The sequence below is a fragment of the Peromyscus eremicus genome, chromosome 6, assembly GCF_949786415.1.
Source record: "Peromyscus eremicus chromosome 6, PerEre_H2_v1, whole genome shotgun sequence".
In the NCBI taxonomy this organism is placed as follows: domain Eukaryota; kingdom Metazoa; phylum Chordata; class Mammalia; order Rodentia; family Cricetidae; genus Peromyscus; species Peromyscus eremicus.
Genome location: NC_081421.1, coordinates 25,778,690 through 25,799,699, shown reverse-complemented (window position 1 = coordinate 25,799,699; position 21,010 = coordinate 25,778,690). Strand labels below are relative to the sequence as shown.

At 47.5% G+C, this 21,010-nt stretch overlaps 1 protein-coding gene across 1 annotated transcript; it reads left to right on the top strand.

The window, feature by feature from the left end:
* The first annotated feature begins 8,587 nt into the window (after window positions 1-8,587).
* Tmem212 (transmembrane protein 212) lies at window positions 8,588-20,812 on the top strand. The gene is made up of 3 exons (XM_059265084.1): window positions 8,588-8,746; window positions 19,094-19,153; window positions 20,447-20,812. Exons 1-3 carry the CDS (start codon window positions 8,588-8,590, stop codon window positions 20,810-20,812), a joined length of 585 nt encoding a protein of 194 aa, XP_059121067.1.
* The last annotated feature ends 198 nt before the right edge of the window (window positions 20,813-21,010 follow it).

The following is a 21,010-nucleotide window of genomic DNA, read 5'->3' as shown; positions in this document are numbered from 1 at the left end:
TTACCCGCCAGTCCCACAGCCATCAGACCGGACCAAGTGCACAAACCCAACAGCACCAGCCCTTCCTCCTGCATCTGTATCTGATACCTGTGCTGCATGTACAGTGCAGTACATTCTCCAGCTGGCTTCGCTCTCCCGGAAGACAACCCTTGTGCTTCTCTTTGGGCTCGGAGAGAAGAGGCTGGAGGGCTTGAAGGGACTCGGTACCATGTGTTTCTCAGGGGAGACCTGTGGAGATGGCTTCTATGGTAGATGCCTTAGATGCACCAGTGCTTGTAAGGAGCAGTGGTCTCATTCATTCATTCATTCATTCATTCATCCATTCATTCATTAGTTTATCAGTCCAACAATCCGCCCTGATCCTGTACTCCAGGCCAGACTTTGTTTTCGGATCTGGTCTGCAGTAACTAAAACAAAGGCCTTCCCTTCACAGAGCTTCCCTCTAGTGGGGGAAGACACGCAATCAACACAGAACCCAAGAGCTTTAAGACTAAAATCAGGTGTGGGAAAACTGTGTCGTAGTAGGAAGTGTGTCCCACAGGCTCATATGTCCAAATGCTTGGTCCCCAGCTGAGTCTCGGAACCTTTAGGAAATGGGGCCTCATGGGAGGAAGGGAGTCACTGGGGGCAGGCCTGGGGGTTTTATAGCCTGGTCCCTCTCTCTGATCCCCTTCTGCTTCCTGCCTGCTGGTGCAGGGTGACCAGCTGCCTCCACGGGTGCTATCATGCCTTCCTCAGCACAGTGGACTGTGTCACCTTGAGCTGTGACCCCAACAGGCCCACCCTCCCTCACGCTTGCTTTCTATCAGTTATTCGGTCACAACAAGAAAACCACTAGAGCCCCATGAAGAGTGGGTAGAGCTGGGTGAGAGCACTGGGTGAGAGCTTGTCTTGGTGGGGGGGAGCTTTGAGCAGAGATGCTGGTGTGAGATGCTGGAACAACTATTTATACACCTGTACCTCACCTGGCCTCCCCACCTGTGTGAAAACAGGAAAGTGAAGCTTCTGGTATTTGTAACACTATTTGAAAAGCACAGAAAAAGGACTTTGTTTCCATATTGATCGCAAACTTCTAGAGGTCCAATAAGACATTTACACTGTCCCTTCTGAGGCTCAGAGAACACTGTAGAAGAGTCAGAACGGAAAAGCTGGAAGACAGGGAGAATGTCTGCAAAAATCTCAACTTCTGAGTAAGACACAGCCATGACAACCACTAGCTCTCAGCAGCTGCCCGTGCCCACACTCAGTCAGCACAAGAGTGGACCACTCAACAACCAGGTGTGGATGGAGGAGGGCTCGGGTTCTTCCCCTCACTGCCGAACTGTTCGCTACTCATAGAATCAGGGAGCAATCACTACCTTCATCCATGTACTCATTGAGGACCCACTGACACTTCCAATCCAACAGTCACAAAGATGGTTAACTAAATAGGTTACAAAACTGAAAGTCGTGAGCCTGGGAAAGGGACTGGAAGGGCTGTGATAGTGTGGGGTGGGGGATAGGGATAGGAGAGAAATAAGAGAGGGTATGGCGGAGCTAGTAATTAGAATATACTGTGTACTTGTATGAAATTGTCAAATAACAAAATTAACCAATAAAAAATTATCATAATTTTTTCCTAGAGGTTTGTTCTACCCGATCTGTACCAGCCCCTTGCCTTTAAGCTCTTTTCAAGAAGCTGGGGAAAGCACCTCCCCCAACACAGCAGCTCACAGCCATCTGTGACTCTGGTCCTTCCTGGATCTGATGCCCTCCTGTGGCCTCTGTGGGAACTGCACACACGGGTGCACAGATGGACGTGCAAGTGAAACAGTCAATACACATAAAATAAAAATAAAAGAAAAATTTTTAAAGAAGATGGAAAGGAGTAGTGATTCTATGTCTGCTCATATGTTTTGATTTCTTTACAGCACAGACAACCATTAGCCCGTGGCTGAGGCTAGCAATGCTAAAGCTACTATGTGTTTAGAGGTAGCTGCTGGCTACCATGGCTGCCACTGTTCCCCCAGGGTCAACGGGAAGCTTCTTCCTAGGAATGCTGGGTGAAATGTCTCAAGCAAGGATAAACTAGTCCAATCCCAGTGCGCTTGGATCTTGCTGCCTTTGGCTTGTACATAGAAGAGCTCTGTGACTTGATCTCCACTTTCCAGACTGCAGTGCGAGGATGAAGCTTCTTAGGGGCAGGCAGTGGGTGGCACAGGTGTCTCTGCTCCCGGGGAGCTAAACTGTAAAAACTCAGAGGATCTTAGAAATTGTCAAATCCTAGCTCCACATTTTACTGAGGATATCAAGATTAGGAAGGGTTAGAACTTACGGGAGGTCATTCTTCTGTTCTTGTTCCAACTGGAGGGTTTTGTTTGTTTGTATTCTGGAAACTTCCATACGGCAGACGTTCAAGCTCATGTTCATATGTAGGGCAGGAACCAAGTACTGAAGTACTGAAAAGCTTGGTCCTCGGCTATACTCTAGGTGAAAGTTAAAAGTTATTCACATATGTGCATGCACACACATACACACACACACACACACACAAGCAAACACACCTACACACATATGCACACACACACACACACATAGGCAAGCACACCTGCACACACATGCACACACACATACACACAGCAAGCACACCTGCACACACATGCACACACACACACAGGCAAACACATCTACACACACATGCACACACACACAGGCAAACATACACACAGTTTAACTGAGATAGTATGTATTATTATCAGCAGGGTACATGCCATGATGTACATGCAGAGGTAAAAAGATAACTCTGTGGAACTGGCTCTCTCCTTCTACCTTTAGTTTTTTTTAGTGTTTTTCTCAGCAAGCCATGTACCTGGTCATGAATATCTGTGTATGGAAACAGACTTTGGCAGGAGTGGTGTGGAGAAACAGTAAAGAGTCTCTTTGCTCAGTTCCTTTTAGAAAGTGGGAGTAAACTCATTATCTGATGTTCTGGTTTCCCTGGTGTGTCGGCATTTCCTCCCGTGTGTGCTTAGACATGTGAGCAGTTCTACACGCCTGGGAAAATGTTCACATGTACACATAGCGGGGTGGGACGCGGGAGGGCGAGGGAGAAACAGAGAAACAGCTACACACTAACCTAGTGGACGAGAGCAAAAGCTTCCACCTCCAGAGTCAAGAAAGCAGAACTCAGAACTCCCTGACACCAAACGCCTCAGGTGCCCGCAATGTGTCGCCGCCACCAGCTCACACAGGGAATCTGGGTCTTTCTGTTTTTGTTTTAAACATGTCAAAACAAGGAGTGAAAAGCCTCAGGTGGTGGTACATAGGGTAATCCTAGAACTTGGGTGGCAAGTTCAAGGCTAGCCTGGTCTATGTGTCAAGTTCCAGGCCAGTCAGGACTATATAGTGAAATACACATACATACATACACGCATACAAACACACATATACACAAGCATGTGCTCACATACACACGTGAATCACAGCTCCCTCCCTTAAAGAGATCTGTAAAACAAACAAAATCTGGGAGTTTTCTGAGCACCTGGAGCGTCTTCCTCCTTGCGTTTGCTCACTTTGGTCCTTTTCTGTTTCTTACACTTTCCCTCACTGTTTAAGCATTTCGTGACCTGCACACGAGCAGTTTGCCGCTTCCGTGGTTCCTGTGTTCCCAGAGCGCTCTTTCCAGATGCAGACTTTGAATCTGTGATCGCCACGGAAAGCTGTTTACGGCCCAGGAGTCTTTTCCTTGTGGTCCACTTTGACTCACTCCTGCCCTCTCCATCTTCTCCACACCTCTCTCCTCAGACACCTGTCCTGTCTCTCCCTTCCAGCGGCCTGAGTTCCCGACCCCTCCTCCGTCACAGCACCTTTCCTTTGGTGATTTCTCCATTTCCATGGTAGATAGGAGCGTCCTTTGCAGAGGAGAGTGAGCAGGGTGGCCTGCAGGAGGCTGCTGGTGGGGACAAGGCACAAGTCACAGCTGCTCCAGGCCCTGAAAAGACCAGGCTGACACAGTGAAGAGCTGTCCAAGCTTGCTGGTGACAGTCAAGTTGTCTTGTCCTGAAAAAACAGGGAAAGGCTGATAGAGTCCAGATGACTTCACAACACTTGAGGGGGACATATACTGGAAGCAGACATAGTCAGAATTAGGTTAAGTATAGGTCGGTGCAGCAATCTCTAAGTAGGTCTAAATATCCTACAGATTGGAGGGTTTAAAATTGAAATTTGGCAGTTTCCAGTTATGGATAAGAACATTGAACTTTGCCCTCTGTTAAACCCGGTTCTCATGAGGAAAGAGAGTTTACTCAGGGTTGAAACTGACCAACCAGGAAAAGCAGAAGAAACAGACTGTGCATGAACACCGAAAAGGCTTAAATGGTTGAGAAATGGGCTCTTTGGAAAGGAACTAAAGTCTATGAAAAGGTACTTCTAAGTGTGAGGTGTACCTCCACAGTGTAGCTTGGCATGCAGGCTCTGTGGTAGGCCAGAAAGCAGGCTGCAGCTGGCTGCTGAAGGAGGCACAGGAACGGGGCGTCTCTGTACCATCAGCCCATCCACATCATCAAAGCTCACTGAGGCCGCACACTCGATTTTTAACTTGAAATTTTCAAACCTCCAGAACTGTCCCAACATCCTTCTTATCCTTTTTCATGACTTTAAATAATGCTGAAGAGTTCAGACATTTATAAAATGTTCCTAGTACCTGAATTTATCTAATTGTTTCCTTTTTGTTAGATTCCATTTGAGATATTCTTGCACAAATGCTGCACAAGGTGACCCTGTGTGGGCCATTCTGTCGTATTAGGAGGCAGTGATATCGGTTTGTTCTGTTATGGGTCATAGTTCAATCACTTGTTACTATGGCAACTAACATACACTCCACAGCCATTCTCTCCCTTTAATATCCTTTGATGAACCCTGCTGGAGTCAGTTACTACGCTGGTGTTACCAGTGTTATTTTCTTTTAATTTTTGGTATTTGACTGATTCCAGGAGATTCTCTTATACTCTTCTCTTGTCTCTATCTTGCCTAATGAATATCAGGATTACATACACACACACACACTCTCACACAACTCACACACACTCACATACACTCACACACATACACATGCACTCCTCACACACTTTTCACACACACACACACACACACATACATCCCTCACACACTCACACTCCTCACACACATAGACATACACTCACACACACTCACATTCCTCATACAATAATACACACAGAAACACACATACACTCACACACTCTCATACACACATTCACACTCCTCACACACTAACACACATTCATACACACACATATACTCACACACATATTCACACACACTCACACTCCTTACACACTAACACACACACAGACACACACACCCACACACACTCACACACACACAGACACTCACATTCATATTCACACATGTAAGTTCTGGGGATTCCAGTCCTGGTCTTCGCTCTAGATCAGCAAGCCCTTCATCTGCTGGGCTATCCTCATCACTGCCACCCACTTTCAAACAGGTCTCATGTAGCTGGTTTCTAACTTGCTGCGTGGTGAAGGGTGACCTTGAATTCCAGATCCTCTAATTCTGCCTCCCTTGGGATTATAGGCATGTGCCACCAAGCCAGCAAACTCAGGTCTTTCTGACACCAGAATGTGTGTGTGCTCTATCTACTGTACGGGTGACTACTCCTCAATACTAAAAATAAGACAGATGTCTGGAACTACTAAAAAAATACATTTTGACTACATCTCTCTTTGGAAGCCCCATTTTCTTTTTAATATAAATAAATCTTTCCTGTGGCTTTGAACCCTTTTAAACTCTAAAACTCCAGCACCCGAGGGGCTGCTATTCACAGGGACCACATGCGAAGGAATTACTTAAAAAGATACAGGATGGTGGGATCAGACTCTCCCTCAGTGTCTGCTGTCAGCAACCTTTGTGAGTCTAGGGTCCCTTGCTCGATTGTGTGCCGTGTGCAGGAGGGAGCTGGATTCAAATGTCGGCTTTTTTGTTTGCTTGTTTTATTTTGTTTTGTGTGTGGGAGGGGTTGAGGTAGAGATCCGCTGTGTAGTCCAAGCTGATCTTGAAGTACTGATCCTCCGGCCTCAGCTGCCCAAGTGCTGGGATTACAGGCATTCCCACACCCAGCACTGCTTTCGTCTGTTTGTTTTTGTTTCGTTTTTTTTCTTTTTCATTTTGTCTTTAGTGGCAAAGTGGGACTGAAATGCTGGTGGAACCTCCACCATTTTCCCTTGAGCCAAGATCTTGGGGTTTCTTTGGGTTGGAGAGAAGGGACGGCTTTGACTCTGTCTCCTTCTAGAATTTACCGAATTCCTGTTCTAGAAATTTGGTGCCAAGAAGGAGAAGGGGCTCCCTGAGTGGTGGTAACTGCTGGTGCCAGGTACAGAGCTGCGGCTGACAGAGTGGCAGCTGGGAACAGGCGCACATCCATCTCCATTCTCATTGAAAGATGTCCCTGCTTTAACAAAGTTAACTTGAGTCCAGCCTCTCCGGAAATCATGGGGCGGGGGATGTCCCTAATTCACCTCACTTCTTCTTGGTCATATTTAGTGCTAACAGCTTTTAACCACTAATAAAGTTATATTGACAACGTCTGCGTTAATTCAGAATGTTATAGGCACTTAAAGTCTCCCCAAATTAAACGAAAACATTCTGTCTTTGTTTGCCATCCTTTGCACTGTGTACTGTTTAACATGGGGATCTCAACAGACTGTTTTCCAAACGTGCAAAGAGCAGAGAGTGAGCTGACCCGGAATGTGCTAGCTCACCACAGAACTGTAATCTTGAGATAAGAAGTGAAGGAAAAAGTCTAAACAGCTCAACCAAAGACAAATGCAGACAAATCTGTCTTTCCCCCAGCCCTTTCCCCAGCATGAGGGAACAAACTGGCCTCGACATCAGTGCTGATGAACTTGAACTCACATACGCTCACCCTTGTGCAGCTCCCTGGGGCCCAGGTGCAGACTGGACAAGCTAACATCTCCATAAATTGATCCCACAAGTGTTTACTAGTGTGGATCTGCTCCATAGACGCTATCAGAGAGGTCATGCCTATTTACTGGGTGCAGAAGACTCACAAGTTCTTGGCCCTCCAGGAACGTCTCTCGTTTATGTAGAAAGAAAACAATCAGAGAATCTAGCCCACAGCATTGAGAGGACCCAGGGCACAGTGTCCATGCCAGACAGTCTGAGCAGTTTTCCCAGATTCTGTGTATCTGGATGCAACAGCTTTGAAATCTGGGTCAACTTGTGGAATGGCTATTATAGATCAGAAGACAGAAAGGTTGGGGGGAATTCGGAGAACTGGTGAGAGGTGTCCCTCTCTTGTACGTGGGAGGGCCCTTTGGGAATCTTTATCAGACTTGTCAGGAAGAGTCAAGCCTAATGTCCCCAAGGTGATAGACAACAGACTCAGAAAAAATAAGTAGCTTGTTCTTACTTTAGGACATAAACCCAGTAGAGGGTGAAAACAGAATCAGCCCCTGCTCTGCCTGACTTCAAACCCATGTTCTGGGCTAATGAGATAGCACTTACCTCCAAGCCTGAAGACCTAAGTTCGAGCCCAGGACCCAACATGAGGGAAGAAGAGAACTGATTTCTGCAAACTGTCATACTATGGCATAGTATCCCCCTTCAACACACACACACACACACACACACACACACACACATCCCACATGTACATGCACACACACACATAGCAGATAAATGTAATTACTTTAAAAATGTATTATTTGTGTATGGTTATTTTGCCTCCATGTATGTGTGTGCACCACATGTGTGCCTGGTGCCCAAGGTTGCTAGAAGAGGGTATCAGATCTCCTGAGACTGGAGTTGTAGACAGTTGTGAGCCACCAAATGGATGCTGGGAATTGAACCCCAGTTCTCTGGAAGGGCAGAAAAAAAAATTGAAAATAGCTAAGCATGATGCCTATAATATCAGCCCTTCAGAGACAGAGGCAGGAAGATCCCCCAAAATTCAGGGCCAACTTGGTCTCCATAGCAAGTTCCCAGACCTTGTCTAAAATAATAATAATAAATAACTGTATGGAATTAAACTTGGAACGGAAAGACTTGTTTGCTTAAACCGTTTAAATTAAATATAACGAAAAGTGACAAGTAATGGTGTGTGTGATCCTTGCCTTGCTTTGTGGGAACTTTTGCTGGGAATGTGGCTCTATTGTGCACAAAGGATGTGGCTTTATGCTGGAACCACCAGGCAGGTTGAGCTCAGAAACAATTCGCTCAGTCAGTGAACCTTTGAATCGGATTAAGTCAGGAAGTGGTCACTCCCCAGGACACAGCAGATGAAGGGGTCAAGGCAGCCACTCCAAAATGAGAAATCAGTCGCCCCGCTCTCTCTGAAAAAGGATGTGTTAAAGTTTATCCTGCCTAACTTACATCCAGAGCTCTATCATTCCTTCCATTCGCCTCTGGAGACAATGACTATTGTCTGCGGGACCTCCTTGCTCCTGTTTGCAGCTACAGTCTCTAAGAAACTTATGTTTGTGGAGGGCTGGCTCACCCTCGTGTTTTGGTAACAAATATCTCAGAGCAAAGACTCAAGTCACAGAGGGAGATGAAGGGCCTCTACCAGGCTGCTGGCCGGACCCTGCTTACTCTAGGAAGTCTCAGCGTCTTCTCGGGGGTCATGGCCTTCTTCCCCGTCTTTTCCTGCAAGCTTTGGTACACAGGATGGAACGTTTGGATCGCCTGTCCCATCTGGAACGGGGCTTTGGTAGGGCATATTTTATTAAACATACTGACGTAAAGGGAGGTGAGAGGAAAGGGAAGTAAAATAATACACCAGTTAAGAGTTTTCCAATAATTCAAAGAAGTCTATATCCTGCAGAAAATCATAACCCTGAATTTAGAGCAGGAATTTCTATTAATTAAATTTTAAGCATATGATTTTTCTTAGCATTGTTTCATGTGTGTTTGTATGTCATGTATACAACAATGAAACCTTCTTATGAGGTATGGTGGCACAGACCTATAACCCTAGCACCCGAAAGACGGAGGCAGGAGTGTGAGCTGGAAGTCAGCCTGGGCTACGTAGAGAGGCTTTGATTATTATGCAGCTGTCCATCCTTTACAAGCTAATGTCACCACACTGGACTCAGTTTTGACTAAGATTATATATATTTGATGTAGGCTGAACGTGTATTTTAGGCATAGGCCAAGAGAAACGACCTGAGTGTCCCTGGCAAGCTACTACTGAGTGGCTGCAGGAGGTGGAGGGAGGCAAGCTGAGGTTGGGCGTGGAGTCAGAGACACAAGGTGTGGGGAAGTAGCCGGTGTTCAATTTCAGACTTTAACGGTCTTACTATGTGGTCCGAAGCAGGAGTCTCATCCAGCTGGTTCCTTCTTGCTTTTTTCCCCCTGTGCTGTGGGGACGTTCATGGGTAAAAAGAGACCATGTGAACAACTGTCTAATCCTAAGATACTTGGTGAGGATGAAGGCAACTTGAGCAGACTGCTTACTAGAGCTTTGGACTCCATTGCTAGCCAAGCCTTTCCCTTACCCTGTCCAAACTCTGTTCTTACCCAGTGGCTACCAACTCTGCTATCCTGTTCCTGGGAGGGCAGCTTCCTGGGCCCTTATGCCCTTCCACATTCATGGCTGCCATTTCAAGAACACCCAGTTGTGTTTCACCCCAGGGCCTTTGTTCTGGGGCCTCTTTGTCTAAAATCTTCCTGTACCTGGCTGGCTCCCAAACTGTTGTATTTTTAAAATGTGGGAAGGAGTCACACCATACAACAGGCCCGTGTGGGAGGTTTATTGAGGGGAGGGCAGAGAAGGGGGCAGAGACTGGAAGAGAAAGAAAGAGATGAGAGGTAGGTAAGAAAATTTTATAAGGAAATGTAGCAAATGCACGCAGAGGTGCTCTGCAGCTAAAGCTAAGGATATAACCTGTCAGGATCCTAAAAAAGGCCAGTACAGATGCCTAAATGCTAACACAAACCACTTTTTCAAAGTCAGGATCTAATGTGTCTCCGGCTGTTCTAGAACGCTCCATGAAGCCGAGAGCTTCTGACCTTCCTACTTCCAGTTTGCCAGCGCTGAGACGACAAGCCAACACCAGAACACACACAGCTCCCGCAGTGCTGGGGGTCCAGCCTGGGGCTTCATGCCTCGAGGCAAGCACTCCTCACCATCAGTTCCCAGTCAAATGTCACTTTCCACCTAAGTCTTTCCTCTTTTACCCTGTTTTAAATTGCAACCCCCTAGAGGCCAGCAGAGATGACCCAGAAGGTAAAGGTGCTTGTCACCAAGCTGGAAGACCCAAGTTCGATACCTGGAACCTACCAATTCCTATCAGAGGTCCTCTGACCTCCACACATGTGCCATGGTATCCATGTGCTCACTCCCCCAGCCCCACAGAAAACAAATAAATAAAGCAAATGTAAAAAGCATCTTTAAAGTTGTAACCCCTGCCCCGACCTGCAGTTCCCAATGCTGTGGTCCCACCCCATCTCCATTACGATATAACTTAACTACCTATTGTGCATCGCACAAGATTAGGGTTCTGCTTCTGTTTTCTTTATTACTCTATCTCCAGAGCATACAGCAAAGACAGTCACCTGCTGCCTTTGAGGGACACTGTGGACTGAGTAGGTGACTCCTGGGCCCGGCGTTCTGGCGACACAGACTGTGTTATGGAGTGGAACTTTGGTTAGGTTGCCAGAACTCCAGGTGAGGCTGGTCTGGGCCGGAGGAACCCCCACCCCCACCCCCCTACCCCCCAAGAAGGAAAGCAGTGGAGTGCTCACTTCTCCTATGTCTAAATTTGGAACAACAGTATTTTTTTCCTCTTGAGTTTCCTGCTAAGCTACAGTTTTGTCTGATGAAGGTCAGCTTCAGAAGGCCCCTGCCTTATTCCACACCACCCCTGCCAATCACTTCTTCAGTTGCTGCTGAGACACATCTTCCTCCAGTGAAAAGATGCCTTGTATATTTCAATCATATTGTCACTTCCTTTACAAATGACTCCGTGTTTCTTTGGAGATGTAGAAGTGTTGCATGAATCTTAAAATTTCTTACTAATAAAATCAAACCTGAGGCCAGTTATTGGGGTGAACACTGGAAGATCAGAGAAGCAGAACAAGCCACAGCTAACCTCACCTGGCCATCTTCTCAGCTGGTCCTGTTTCCTCAGACTGGAAGCTTCTGAGTACTCATCCAAATGGATCTCAGATGAACTGTGCTAGAAAGCCTGAAAGCTTAACCAGCCAAATGCTTAACCAGCCAAATGCTTAACCAGCCAAATGCTTAACCAGCCAAATGCTTCTAGTTTCTGGTCCTCACGCCTTATGTACCTTTCTGCTTTCTGCCATCACTCCCTGGGATTAAAGGCTGCTTTCTGGGATTAAAGGCATGAGTCACCATGCTTGGCTGTATCCTTGAACACATGGATTTCTGCCTCTGGAATGCTAGGATTAAAGGTGTGTGCTACCACTGCCTATCCTAAGTATCTAGTGGCTTTTCTGTTCTCTGACCCCAGATAAGTTTATTAGGATACACAATATTTTTGGGAAATATAATACCACCATATAGAAGAGGAATTCTTTTGCATGTGATACCCCAGCGCTGACCCTACCCTGTCCCTTGTATTTGTTCAAAGCTTTTAGTCAAGATTTTCTAAAGTCAGGCCCACCTTCTGGTCCACACAACCTCCTAACTCTGTTCTGAAAGCCACATGGCACACGATTTTCCTAGGATGTCTGAGCAAGGTTATTTATAGGCGTCAGCTGCTATGGAGCATGCAGCCAGCAGGTCATAGCATCTTCAGGACTGAGCCCTAGAAATCCTGGAACACATGGCCTGCAGAGCCATCTCCGATGAAGAGACTGGATCCCATGAGTTCCATCAAAGGACCCATATCTAGAGAGTCTAGGGTCTTGGCCCGAAACAAGCTGCAGCCTAGCTCCCAATGCCTCGCTAATGCAAGGTCAGGGTTCTGCTTGAGGCCTGCCAAGCAGGCTTCTCAACTGTTACAGAAGGAGTTTGGCTAGGTGGGGGCTTAGCAGTCATGGGACTTCCATCTACCAGAGAGCAGCAGTGGAAAGACAATGTTTGGCAGTGGGTAAAATAATGAAGCCAGGGTTTACTCAATACTGATGCAGAATGGAGAAAGGCACCTCGGTGCAGGGCCAAGTTCAACTCCAGATACTATAGCACAAGACAGAATGTAGGTCAAGGAGCAGGGTGTGGGGCAGTGGATGGGAAATTACTAAGAGGAAACAGCAAGGAGAAATGATGGGTTTTTTGCTGAGCACAGACTGGGTGATCAGACATTGTCTACAGGGTGATGCTGAAGGACAGAGAGAACAAGGACACAGTTAATCAAACATCACTGGCCTGGAGGGTGGGCTGCTCGCTAAAGGTCTTGATCAACTGTTTTTATTTATCTATTACCGTATTTTATTTATTCACTTCATTTACTGTGTGTATGAATGCACATGGGTGCCCCTGACCTGTGGAGGTCAGAGAACAACATTCGGTAGCCAGTTCTCTCCTCCCACCACGTGGGATCAAACCTGGGTCTGGAGCTTGGTCACAAGAGCCTTCACCTGCTGTGCCATCTCATTCACAGGCCCCCAAATGGGATTTTACAAGGAAGTGCTGATTCTGGTGATTTGGCTGAAGCAAATTGATCCTTGTCAATGGTTAGTTTCCCACTTGAATAGTCTAAGCCTCTTTATAGTCAGCCTGTCTAAAAACAAGTGAGTCATCCAAACCAATTCTTTCTTCTCCAACTTCCCTTTCTTTGTGTTGGGAAATCAATTTCAAACCAAGAATGACCTTTGACTCAATTCTTTCTGCTAAAGTAGACTTTTCAGACTGTGCAAATCACTGGGGATCTACACATGGCAGGGTCAGTGCTGGGGGATCTATGGACGACAGGGTCAGCGCTGGGGATCTGTGGATGGCAGGGTCAGCGCTGGGGATCTGTGGATGGCAGGGTCCGCGCTGGGGATCTGTGGATGGCAGGGTCAGCGCTGGGGATCTGTGGATGGCAGGGTCAGTGCTGGGGATCTGTGGATGACAGGGTCAGTGCTGGGGATCTGTGGATGACAGGGTCAGCGCTGGGGATCTGTGGATGGCAGGGTCAGCGCTGGGGATCTGTGGATGGCAGGGTCAGCGCTGGGGATCTGTGGATGGCAGGGTCAGCGCTGGATTATGGCGGGGCCTCAGCAGTGCTTGTAAGGCAGCTCCCACTCACTACCCCTGGCAGGAGGGAAGAGATTCTAAAGACAAATAGGTTTGCCCCTCCCTTTGGCCATCAAGCTATGAAAACAATGGACCCCAAGAAACTGGAATTCCCCTAGGAATCCCATGCTGAGAGAAGGAAGGAAAAGGTGCTTCAGGGTTTCAACCTACCTCCATAAGAAGGCTCCACACAGTCCCTACAGCTTGTCAAACCACTTGATAGAAAGATGTGAATTCAGAGAGTGATGGTCAGTCATGGTGGGTGTACATCCTGAACAAGAGTGCTCCGTTATTCACGCCTCTTATCACCTATCTGAGGAGAAACTTCATGTGGGGACCAGAAGTGGGTTTGGAGGGTCTATACTTGTTCTTCCTCCTAACATGTCCACACTGAATAGATCACCTTTCTCTCTACTGTCATTTTGTTTGGCCTTTTGAGGATAGGTGGCCTCTAGTCTAGCTTACTGATCCTGCCAACATCCAAGCTTTGGTACTAAAAACTGGTAAAACCAGAGAATGTCATGCTGTCACCTCTAGACCTGCACTATGGAGCAATACCCTAAACCAGCCCTGCTTAAATCACCTGTCATGGGAAGCTAAATTTTCCCAACACGTGTCCCAACATACATCTTCCTCCTCCTCCTCACTGTGTACCTCCCTTTTTCTACCCTACTAGGATTTTATGTCTAGGCAACCCTGAGAGGTCAAACCTTAGGGATCTATGCATTAGCAGATTATAGAACCGTATTGGGTAGCTAACAGCAGTTTCAATGAATAGAATACAACTGAATAGAGAATGGTAGAGTTTACCACACAGTGAGGATGTGGCACTAAATGTATTAGATATAAAATTAGACTGGTAGGATTCAGGCTGCGGCTCAGTTGGGAGGGTGCTTGCTTAGCATGTGAGGCCCTAGTCTGGTTCTCCAGCACCACACAGACTGGCGTGGTGGTCTGGTGCAGAATCTCAGTACTTGGGAGGTGGAACAGGAGGAGCAGAAGCTCTAAGTCATCCTCAGCTGAGTTGGAGGCTAACCTGAGTCCCGTGACATTGCCCTAGAAGGAGTGAAGATGCTCTAAAGAGAGACTGTGTCCTTCCTTTAGACCGTGAGAGCACCGGAACAAGACTGTAAGTAACTGGAGTGTCCCCAGGAAGCCCAGACAACTTTGGGACAATGGCAGGAAGACACCTTGACCAGCCGGGACTGCGCACCTATGCCTGCCTACCTCTGGCTCTCTGTTTAACCTAAACCTCGTAGTAAGATCCTGAAGATGAACTTGGCAGAGGGGGATGGACCTCTCTGTTCTTCCCATTGGGAGAGCAGGTGGCTGATATGGCTCATTAGTGCTGCCAGGGTCCAGGATCTGACTCTAACAACTTGGGTAACAAGACCTTGTCTCAAAAAAAAAAAAAAAAAAAAAAAAAAGCCGGGCGGTGGTGGTGCACGCCTTTAATCCCAGCACTCGGGAGGCAGAGCCAGGCGGATCTCTGTGAGTTCGAGGCCAGCCTGGGCTACCAAGTGAGTTCCAGGAAAGGTGCAAAGCTACAGAGAAACCCTGTCTCGAAAAACCAAAAAAAAAAAAAAAAAAAGGGGTTTGTATCTAAGTGGAGTTTGAAGTCTAAAGACCAGGGTCCTGCAGGGACACCGAGACCACACCCATTCCAGTCCAGCGCGAAACATCTGTCTCAGATGTCTAAACTCGGTGTGAGTCAGGCTAGCTTCTTCAAAGAGCTACTTGACCATCCCAGACAAACCCCACATGTAACTGCTGAGGTCCTCCTCACCCTGGTGTAACACAGCTTTGAACTCTCATTTTCTGCTTTTCTCCACCAAGATCCCACCCTGCTGCAGGCTGGCTCCTCCCTGTCTGTGCCCCATGCACAGTGCACTTCCTCACCTCTGCAGATGACGGTCTCCAGCCAGGCGTGCCCTCGCTGGTCATGGCCATGGAAACCAAAGCCGTCAAGACTTGCTCCGGGCTCTCTTTGTCCTCCTGAACTTAACACCCAAATGCTTCTTGTGTGCCACACTCTCATTCTTGCCTAGTTTTGCTTTGTTTTATTTAGTAAATTTGTTGTTTTTAATGTGTGTGTGTGTGGGGGGGGGGGAGACACAGAGAGAGAAGGTATCTCAGAAGCCAGAAGAGGGCATCCTATCCCTGGAGCTGGCCCTGCAGGCAGGTGTGAGCTGTGTGCCACGGGTGCCGGAAACTCAACTCAGGTCCTCTGTAAGAGCTGTACACACTCTTAGCTGCTGAGCCATCTTCCCTCAGTCCCTTCAGTGGGGACGTTTGTATGTGCACATTATGTTTTTTAATCTAGATTGCAAATTCCAGTGAGAGCTGGAATCATGACTCATGCAGTTGTTCGGTGCCGTTTCATCTCAAACAGCCTCTTGGCCTCTTCCGGAAAGCAGGAGACCAGCTCCATGTCAGTTTATTTAACGTTATTTTTAGGAAAGAGTCTAGTTTCAATGTGAAATGTCCCTCCTGAGGGCAGGGGTTAGAGCACTCGGCCCCCAGCTAGTGGCACTATTTGAGGAGGTCGTGGAAGCTTTGGGACAGGAACCCTTGCTGGACAGTCAGCCAGTCACTCAGGACAGATGTTGAGGCCTTGTAGCTCAGGTCCATTTCCTGTCCACTGCCTGCATCGTGAATACAGATGCAACATGAACAGCCAGCCTCCTGCTCCTGCCATCACCACGCCTTCCCGACCACCAGGCCAGTCACCATGCCTTCCCGACCACCAGGCCAGTCACCACGCCTTCCCTGTCTGTCACCATGCCTTCCCTGTCTGTCACCATGCCTTTCCTGTCTGTCACCATGCCTTCCCTGCTGCCACGTCTTCCCGTCCACAGCAGACAGTATCTCCTGGAACTGGAAGCTACAGTAGTCCTCCCTCCCTTAAGCTGTTTCTGTCAGGGTATTTTATGATAGAAATAAGAAAGTAACCAACATAGGGTCCCATGTAGCCCAGGCTGGCCTCAGACTCTGTGTAATGGAGGATGACACTGAACTTCTGATCCTCCTGCCTCTGTGTGCTGAGTTCTGGAACTACAAATGTGTGCCACCGTGCCCATAATCAGGGCTTCTGTGTGCTGGGAAAGCACGTTGCTAACACAATTACATCTTCAGCCTCGTTGAGTAGATTCAGCGTGTTAACACTGGCGTGCTTTCCACCGTGTCTGCCCTGTATTTAATCAGAATGAAGACTTGCTGTTGTTACTTTATTTGCATCGTGATTACCTCACTGCTTGTAGTAGACCCACAATAGATGCTTGTAAGTGACTAAGCTGTATATCCTATCTTCATGTGATGCCTCTGAAATTGCTTCCTTCGATTCATTTGCTTCTGGGAACTGCGTACTGTCTGTAGGCAGCTTGAGCGTCTAGTGGAAGGACTCATGATTACCCCAGAAAGCAAGCCAACAGCATGGCAGAGGGAGGGAGTGCTCTCTCCTACCCCAGGCTCCTGCCTCGCTGCCCTTCCTCACACCACACTGATCAACCAGCCCTTCACTTCCCAAACACCCTGCTCCTTCCTCCTTTTCTTCTCCCTCTTGACTTCTGTTCCCTACCCTCTAATCTCTTCCCTTTTCATTCTTCCCTCTTCTTATCTAAATTCAGGAACAGCATCAGGAAGATGGGTGTGCTCAGCTCTGGCATCCCCATCCCATCAGCCAAGTGGATTTAACAAGTTACCGAACAGCCATATCCTAGGCTGCTACTCCGTGAAAGAGCTTTTTCAGAGTTGTGCATAAACAAGGCAAAATTCAAGTTGGCTGCTGTGAGCAAAATAACAGGAAACTGCAATTCTGCAGCGTTTTTCAACTTTGAAAAGGAAAGAAACTGCTGCCAGCACACTTAAGGCAAGCTAGAGTCTCAGCATCCCATCATGTCTGCTGTCTTCCAGAGCTAAGCCAGCAAATCTCCTGCTTCTGAGTTTCTCTGATTGCTGACAGGCAGCGATGTGTCAATTTGGATGCTTAGACAGCCAGGGCTCCATTTCTCTGCCTTAGTCCCCCATTATGCTGTGTGCGCCGCCTCTGCCTCCCGAACATCCCCTGGAAAGGTGCCTCTTGCAGAATCAAGCCAGGAACTTCTTTTGACTACAGATGGTCCTGTTTTTATCCACGGGACATTCATGATAGACCCACGCCAAGTCTGCGATCTTGGGCTCGGCAACCGGAGCCATGCATGAGCAGGAGTTTCCCTCTCCCAGTTTCTAAATTCAAGTTTCAAAATGGTAAATACACGAAACTTGGAACTCTGTAAGCAGCATCCCACTAGATCACACAGAAGAATCTCTCATTCCTCCCCCTTGAATCCAGCAGCTCTGTGCATGCCATCATATTTATTCCTCTGTCAAAATCAAAACTGTGCTGTTTTTAAACCTTTCTATACTCCAATCATCTCCTCCCAGCTTTCTATCTGGACCTCAGAACCCATGCTTTGATTGAGAGTAAGGATTTCTGCGGTTTGCGGATAAGTGATTCTTAGTCTCAATTACCACAAACGGCTCCTTCATCAGACCTCATGATGAATCCAAGATGAGCTCAGAGATTCTTTTTCCATTATCTACTGCAACATTCTGGACACTCCATTCCCTCCTTTATTAACTATTTTCATTCTGTACTTTGGGCCTCTTTCTTTAAACATGGACTATAGAGAAAAACTCTTCACAAAAGTGGACACGACTGCACCCACAACGCTAAATGCCATGCCATGTATATCCATCTTTGTCATTTAGGAAACAGAGGTCATGTGTCTGTATCCCATCAGCAGGTCAAGGCCCCAAAATCAAAAGAAAGCAGGCTGTGAAAGACCAGGCCCCTGCTAGGAAAGATTTGGGGTGTGGAGACAAGTCTCCATTTCAGTTTGTCCTATTTGCAGCTCTATAAAGGTGTTGGAAAAAATGAAAAACAGCATATTGGGGTGGCAACATTGCTCAGTAAGTAAAGATGCTTGCAGCTAAGCCTGCCACCCTGAGTCCAGTCCCCGGGACCCATATGATAGAAGGAGAGATTCAATCCCATCACTTTATCTGACTTACACACACACACACACACACACACACACACACACACACACACACACAGAGAGAGACAGAGAGAGACAGAGACAGAGAGACATAGAGAGAGACAGAGAGAGGAAAATAAAAATAAATGTCAAAAATCCTTAAAATTTAAAAGTTGTACATGTGTTACTTTTTGTTGCTATGATTAAAAAATACCATAACCAAAAGCAACTTCAGAGTTTAAATTGGCTTATGGTTCCAGAGGGTTCCAGTCCATGATGGCAGGAAAGGTGTGGCATGCCAGCAGGGGGAGGAAGTTGGCTCTGTACATTGTCACCCCACACAGAAAGCAGGGGGAGCAATCAGGAAGTGGGATGAGACTGTAAGCCCCAAGGCCCGCCCCAGTGGGCTTTACTCACTACCTCCAGCAAGGCTCTAAAGGTCTATACCCTTCCCAAACAGTGCCGCCAACGTGGAAACAAATGTTCAAATCCACGAGCCTATGGGGGCATTTCTCATTCAAACCATGGCACAAAGCGCAGGACGAGACCTGTGAAGCAAATTTAACTGTGGCGCCCTGACCGTAGCAGAGGTGGTGGCCGTGACGGCAAAGGCAACAGAGAATGGAAAATGAGTTGGCGTGACTCACGTCCTGATGACTCTAATGGCTTAGTCTCCTCCCTGTCTACACAGTTCCTCTCCCACAAGAAGAAGGGATCAGAGCCGTAAATCAGTCTCACCCTTTGCCCTGCCTTCTAGCTTGTGATAAAGTTGTCAAGCTGTGAGGCAGATTGAACTCTTTGCAGAGGTCCCTTTGACTGTGGATGTTATTTTTTTCCAATTTTCTTTTCACAGGCCATCACAGCTGGGGCACTTGTACTGCTTGCTCACAGAAAGTGGACCCAGAGACACTTGGTAAATACAAAAATGTCAGCAGGGATGGTACAGCGGATCTGACCGTCGTGAGTGAGTGTGTGTGTGTGTGTGTGTGTGTGTGTGTGTGTGTGTGTGCACATGAAGACTGGGTCTCATGTATCCTGGGTTGTCCTTGAGCTTGCCATGTAGCTTATGATGACCTCAAATTTCTAATCCTCCTTCTTCCATCTCCCAGGTCCTGGGATTACAGGCATGTGCCACCTTGCCCAATTTTATAAACTATGTTTAAAATGTAATTTTATCCAGTTTTTACTCTAAATCATTTCTCTAAGTTCATGATTACTGTTGGGCCCAGCCCATGTCAGTGCCCTGAGTTAATGTTGTAGAAACAGGCTCCTCTGCTTCAATAATGTGAGTGCCCATGGTGAGTGTGTGTTTGGGGGTATGGAGTGAACCCCGGACTCGGTGCTGCTAGACAAACACTCTGCCCATTGAATTACACCCCCAGCCTCAACAACTCCTCAGCCCGAGGTCACCTTCTGAGCGCTCAGATCTGGGAAAGGATGAGAACTCCAAGCCAGCTTGTATTTAAGGGCACCGAGTCAGCTCTTCCCTCGCTACAGAAAGAGTGTGGTATCCACTGTAGCCTCATTTCCGTGGCAAAGGCTGTGGACAGGTCAGCTGGAGCTTGAGCTAAAACCCAGGCTTGGACTGAGAAGGTCTGGATGAGGTCTGAAAGGCAGCCTTTCTGAGAGGCTCCGCATCAGTGCTGTGCTCCCCAACCACAGATAGCACCTTGAGTAGCAAGGGCCAAAGAAGGGGTGTGTTTTCCCAACATCAACAGGCACTCTGAGTATGATAGGGAATAAACAAATAAAACTTTATTGAATTGATTTCATTTTAGCTCACATTGCTGACGTGATTTCCTCCTGTAGCATAGATTGGCAGCAGGGAGAACAGCCGGTCCTAAAAGGAAGGTAGAGGGAACTAGAGGTGGAGTTCGGGGACAGAGTGCTAACCTGGCATACAGAGGCCATAGGTCTAAATTTTAAATGGCAGCACGGGGTGGGGTGGGATGGGGTGGGGTGGGCTTGGGTGGGGGGTAATCCAGTGTGGCACTTGGGATGTAGAAGCAGGAAAGACCAAGAGTTCAAGGCCAACCTTGGCAACATAGAAATCTGAGGCCAACCTGGGCTACAGGAGACTCAGTCTTGAGTGTAGATGTGATAGAAAGTTGTGTGTATTTCTCCTCTTCCAGGTAGAGGAGATTAATGACCTCCAGTAACAGTGGTTTCTTCCTCCAAGTGACAGTTTGTTTCTGCTTATTTTCAGTGGGAAGCTGGCTTCACCTTCGTAATTCTGAGCATTCTGGGATGTCCACTTCATTTTGCAATAGCCTTGGAATCTGCCCTCCTTGGTCCATATTGCTTCTACTCCTTCTCAGGGGCTGCGGGGACCGGCTACGTTGGCTACGCAGTTACCTTTCCTTTCCCGTACACGAAGTTTCCGTCAGTCTGTGTGGACCCCCTCCACTATGAAGAGTACCACCTGGCCCTTCAAGCCCTGGACCTGGGCCTGAGCTTCACCGTCTTCTGTGTGTCCCTCAGCGTGTTCATCAAGCTTTCTGCAAGACTGCTGCAGAACAGACACCTACATGTGAGTTCCAACAAAGGGAGACTGGGCCTCGCTCAGTCCTGAATGGTGAAGGACTGTGTGGGAATCCCTGTGTGTTCTCCCTCTATCTGCTGCCATGGTAACCAGGGTCTGGCTTGCTACAGGTACTCAATAACTGACTTTCTTGAGTTGGGGAGGGGTGCGTGTTGAGGGAATAACTGGTGTATTCCCAATAGTAGGCACCACTTGCCAGTTTTTTTCTCAACCTAGAATTTTAAAGCT

Coding starts and splice junctions, on each gene's coding strand:
- Tmem212 (XM_059265084.1), top strand. CDS start 8,588: ATGAAGGGCCTCTACCAGGCTGCTGGCCGGACCCTGCTTACTCTAGGA. Junction 8,747..19,093: donor CCATCTGGAACGGGGCTTTG/GTAGGGCATATT, acceptor TTCTTTTCACAG/GCCATCACAGCTGGGGCACT. Junction 19,154..20,446: donor AGTGGACCCAGAGACACTTG/GTAAATACAAAA, acceptor GCTTATTTTCAG/TGGGAAGCTGGCTTCACCTT.